The 5,134-nt window shown below is 56.5% G+C and overlaps 1 protein-coding gene across 1 annotated transcript in view; it reads right to left on the minus strand.

The window, feature by feature from the left end:
* The window catches only part of MRPL4 (mitochondrial ribosomal protein L4), a 3,965-nt gene extending 947 nt beyond the window's left edge, over positions 1-3,018 (minus strand). The window contains exons 1-7 of the mRNA XM_006023449.3: positions 2,888-3,018; positions 2,304-2,388; positions 1,791-1,959; positions 1,555-1,606; positions 1,095-1,212; positions 689-795; positions 144-253 (exon numbers count right to left, since the gene is read on the minus strand). Of these exons, the coding sequence (XP_006023511.1) occupies positions 144-253; positions 689-795; positions 1,095-1,212; positions 1,555-1,606; positions 1,791-1,959; positions 2,304-2,388; positions 2,888-2,944 (698 nt within the window). The 5' untranslated portion in view covers positions 2,945-3,018. The remainder of the gene's footprint in view (positions 1-143; positions 254-688; positions 796-1,094; positions 1,213-1,554; positions 1,607-1,790; positions 1,960-2,303; positions 2,389-2,887) is intronic.
* Positions 3,019-5,134: the final 2,116 nt, after the last annotated feature.

Genomic DNA, 5,134 nt, shown 5'->3' on the forward strand with positions numbered 1-5,134 from the left:
CCCAGGCTGTCCTGGCTCCCAGACAGCAGGGGGTTGGTGCAGCCAGATGGACAGGCTAGAGGAAAGGTCACTTCCCCCTGGGGTCCCACAGGGCGGGGCGGAGAACACAACCCACAGGTCCTCTCTGGCCGAACCCCACTCACACATCCACAATAAGCACAGACTGGCCCCAGCGCCGGTACTGGGCCAGGTTGGCCAGGTACTGCGAGTCGGGTGTCGGCAGTTCCAAGTTGTCCACAATGTGCAGGTTGTCCTGCGGGGGGAAGGAGGAGCAAGGACAGGGAATATTGCGAGCTCCTTCCCCAGGCTGCTCCGCTGAGCCTGGGTGCTCACCCATGGCCTCCATCTGCCCCAGACCTCTCTGCTCTGGGCCTGACTGGGAATAAGTTAATAGAGACCCAACATTGGAGCTACAGGACCCTGCTCCCAGCCCACGGAAAACCTCTGATTAACCCCTTATGGGGACAGACCTGCCCCAGGAGGAAAGCACCTCATCCCAGCTCAGCAAGCAGACCCAGCACTGGGGAAAGAACCCAGGAGTCCGGGATCACAGCTCTTCTCCATCTCATCCCCTACGACTTCTTCTAGACCACTTAACCAACTCACAGGGCCCTTCTCCCTCCAGCTGAGGTGAAAACCCAGGAGTCCTGACACCCTGCATCTCTCCTCCCATCCCTGCTCCTGGTACCTGCATCAGCTTGGTCGTCAGCGCCACCTTGAGGCCTGACACCCGCAACTTCATGGGCAGCATGTAGTAGTAGCTGGTGGGACCTCGGGGGCCGTGCACAGTACCACCTTGAGAAGGGATTGGGGAGGAGAGAAGAAAGAGGCATAGGGGGTTAGCAGGGACATATGAGGATGTCCAGGCCGACAGCAGGGAGTCTTGGTCCACAGCAGCCTCCAGCTAGGGCAGGAGCCTGAGGCAGGTGGATGGGAGGGGTGAGGGGACCTGTGGCTGCAAGGACAGGGAAGGAGGTTCATGGCAGGGTCCCCTCCTGGTCCCACACACTCACAACCATTGCTGGCGAGGGGGGGGGACAGGTTGCAGGGCCCCAGTCTGCAGAGAAGGGTTGGGGGACCTGAAGAACACTTACCACCACGCCAGAGAGGTGAACGGATGCTGCCGTGCCGGGCCCAGCCAGTACCTTTCTGTTTCCAGGGTTTCCTGCCACCACCCCTCACCTCCGCCCGCGTCTTAACCTTGGCGTAACTCTGGAGGGGAAGGCAGCAAGTACTGGGTCAGGGCACCAGCCAAGCACCACCCAAGAGAGCTCTAGGAGCCATGCCCTACTACCTAGGGGTGGAAAAAAAAAAATCACCCAACAGCCCACAGCCAAGGCGTAGCAGAGAAGAGAAGTAAACCCAGGAGTCTGGGCCCACATCCCCAGCTCAAGCCCATTACACCTTCACTCCCTTCCCAGATCTGGGCTAGAACCCCTGAGTCTGGGCTCCCACCCAGGTAGGAAGCATAGTCTAAGAGTCCTGCCCCCCAAGTCCCTGTGCCCAAACCACTAGTGCCAACTACTGTTCCAGTGCCTACCCAAACACACTCACGATTCTCTTGAAGTTCTTCTGCCAAATGGCCACCATGTGCAGGATGTCCACCCTGCAAGGAAGCAGGAGAGTGACCTAGGAGGTTGGCCAGGAAGCATGTACACACACCAGCCTGAAGAACCCAGGACACAGAGCTGGGAAGTGGCTGGAGAAAGGAGGAAGAGGCTAGGCTGCTGCTTAATGAGCAGAGGTACTACCCATCAATCCAGCACCCCCAGACCTAGGCTTGGCCATACCTAGGCGTCACAGCGAAGACGTCAGGGTGCAGATCAGCCAGGCCCACAGGTTGGTCATCGTAGTGCCGCAGGGACTCCACCCAGGCCTGCACAGGTGTGCGGTGCGCAGGGATAGCAATAGGACACTCCCGCAGGATCGGAGTCTCCGGGATCACAGGGGGTGGCTTCTCTACAGGGAGGCAAAGCCCAGGGGACATGTGAGCACAGCTCAGGTCAGGCATTGAGGAAGCCTGGTCCTCTGCAGACCACCAGATGTGGAGCACTTGGCCCACCCCAGAGAAACAGGACTGCCCCTGCTGACCAGCTGCAACAGAGACCAACCCCGCACTGCAGAAGCACAGACAGCTGCTCGGGTAACAGGAAAGCCCCAGCCTTTGTAGGGGAATCAGAGCCCTTCCCATACCACATTCCAGGCCCCTGACCCTGGCACACCAACTTCTAACAGCATGAGGCAGGTGGCTGCAAAGTCATTTCATAATGGCATTGGGAAGCAGAGCCAAGAATGGGACTCACCTGCCTGGGCTGCCACATCCACCAGGCTTGCGGGGGTTGTGGAGGTCCCCAAAGGCCCTGTCTGGCCAGAGGACATGGACAAAGCCTTTGGGCAGAAGAAAACAGGGATGGAGAGAAGTGAACACATGGAGCCAAGGGGGCAGCTCCCCAGCTTGAGGCCACTGTGGAACAAGTGGGTGCAGACACCACCTGCTCTGTGCAGGGCTCCAGGTGGGCAGAGCCTGAGCGAGGGGGGGTTAAAAGGCCTGCTGGAGCACACAGCTGAACCCCGCAGCAGGCAGCTTTGAACCAGGGGGCAGGTGGGCAGAGATCCGGTCCTCTTCATCTACTCGGGACCGGCAGGGTGAAGGAGGCTGGTGCTGCCCTGTGGTGGGCCCCAGGGAGAGCATCATCTGGTCCAGGCAGCCTGGCCAGAGCCCCCGGCCCCACTGGCATCACGCTGAGCCCCCTGTTCTCCTACCGCTCCCCACGGAAGCCCAGCTCTGACCCCCTGACCTCCCTCTGACCCCGCCCCACCCTCGTTTGACCTCCACACACCCCTACCCGTCCCGGCCCCGTCCCCGGCTCCTCCCCGGCGGCCTCACCCGCGCGGCAGCGCCGCCACGGAGCCGGAGGCCGAAGCTGAGCCCGACCCGGAACATCGGAGCGGCAGCAACCTCCACCCGCGCCTCAACCCCCTCCCCCCCCACGTGTGCGCCCGGACTGCAACTTCCGGCGCGCGCCGTGACGTCATCCGCGGGGCGGGGCACACACTTAATTGGATGGGGAAGTGGGGCGGGGCGGGGCTTCGCGGGGTGGCAAAAGTGTGTGTGTGTGTGTGTGTGTGTGTGTGTGTGTGTGTGTGTGTGTACACGAACATTACTACACATGCTTGCACACGTGCATGTAGGTGCCCCTGTGCATATGAATGTATGTGTATGTCCACGTGTAATGTCTGTGTATTTCATAGACATCAGGGCTGGAAAGGACCTCGGAAGATCATCGAGTCCAGACCCCCGCCCAAAGGGCAGGAAGTCAGCTGGGGTCATAGGATCCCAGCAAGATGAGCATCCAGTTTCATCTTGAAGGTGTTCAATGAAGGCGCTTGAACCACCTCCGGTGGCAGGCTGTTCCAGACCTTGGGGGCTCGGACAGTAAAGAAATTCTTCCTTATGTCCAGCCTAAAACGATCTTGAAGTAGTTTGTGACCATTTGACCTCGTCATCCCTTGGGGCGCTCTGGTGAACAAACGTTCCCCCAGATACTGGTGGTCACCCCTGATAAACTTGTAGGTGGCCATCAGATCACCCCTGAGCCTGCGCTTTTTCAGGCTAAAGAGCCCCAGGGCTCTCAGCCTGTCATCGTAGGGTCTGCTTCCCTGACCTCTGATCATGCACGTGGCTCTTCTCTGGACTCTCTCAAGCTTCTCCACATCCTTTTTGAATTGTGGAGCCCAAAACTGGAAGCAGTACTCCAGCTGCGGCCTCACTAAGGCCGAGTACAGGGGGAGAATGACGTCCCGGGATTTGCTTGAGAAGCATCTATGGATGCAAGCCAGCGTTTTGGTCGCTTTACTAGCCGCCGCATCGCATTGCAGGCTCATGTTCATCTTGTGGTCAATGATGACCCCCAAGTCTCTTTCTTCCATAGTGCTAGCCAACATAGCACTGCCGAGCCTATAAGGATGCTGCGGGTTTTTTTTCCCAAGGTGGAGAACCTTGCATTTATCGGCGTTGAACACCATCAGATTCTCGTCCGCCCACTTGCTGAGCCTGTCCAGGTCAGCCTGGATAACCTGCCTGTCTTCTGGTGTGGATGCTTTGCCCCAAAGTTTGGTGTCATCGGTGAACTTGGCCAGTCCGCTTCTGACTCCAGTGTCCACATCATTAATGAAGATGTTGAACAGTATGGGTCCAAGGACAGAGCCTTGGGGGACCCCACTGGTCACAGGACACCACGATGAGTGACTTCCATCGATTACTACCCTCTGGGTCCGACCCCGGAGCCAATTTTCCAGCCAGCGGATCGTGGAGGACCCAAGGCGACAATTGGCCAGTTTCTCTAAGAGGCGATCATGGAACACCAGATCGAAGGCTTTTTTGAAGTCAAGATATATGACATCAATCTCTTCTCCCTTGTCCAGGTGATAGGTCACCTGGTCGTAGAAGGAAATGAGATTGGTCAAGCAAGACCTACCCGCAACAAACCCGTGCTGGCTATCCCTTAAGGTGTTGGCGTCGGCCAGTCCATTAAGGATGGCCTCTTTAATAAACTTTTCTAAGATCTTCCCCGGGATAGAAGTCAGGCTGATGGGCCTATAGTTAGCCGGATCCACTTTCCTCCCTTTCTTGAAGATAGGCACCACATTGGCCTTCTTCCAGTCTTCGGGCACTACACCAGAGCGCCAAGAGTTTTCAAAGATCTTTGATCTTTGAAAGAAGTTTTCAAAGATCAGTATGTGTCTGTGTCCGTGGGTATGTGTATATGCCTGTATGCGTCCCTGTGTACGTGTATAGGTACTTATGTATGAATGTGCATGCATGATGTATGTGTGCATATTTGCGTGTAGGTATGTATGCACATGTGTATATATTTACATAGGAGTATGCAGGCACCATGTATATAATATGTGTCAATATGTACATGTACATACATGTGCATGTATTTACGTGTGAATATGTACACAATGTGCATGTATGTGTATATGTATGCATATGTTAGCATATATGTAGATATGCACATATATCATGTATGTATGCGTGTGTGTGTGTGCATATAGGAGAGAGGGATGGAAGGAGCAGAAGAGAGACAGAGGATGAGGCAGGGGGAGGGGAAGAGGGATCAAGAATGGG

The sequence above is a fragment of the Alligator sinensis genome, unplaced genomic scaffold (genome assembly GCF_000455745.1).
Source record: "Alligator sinensis unplaced genomic scaffold, ASM45574v1 scaffold707_1, whole genome shotgun sequence".
In the NCBI taxonomy this organism is placed as follows: Eukaryota; Metazoa; Chordata; order Crocodylia; family Alligatoridae; genus Alligator; species Alligator sinensis.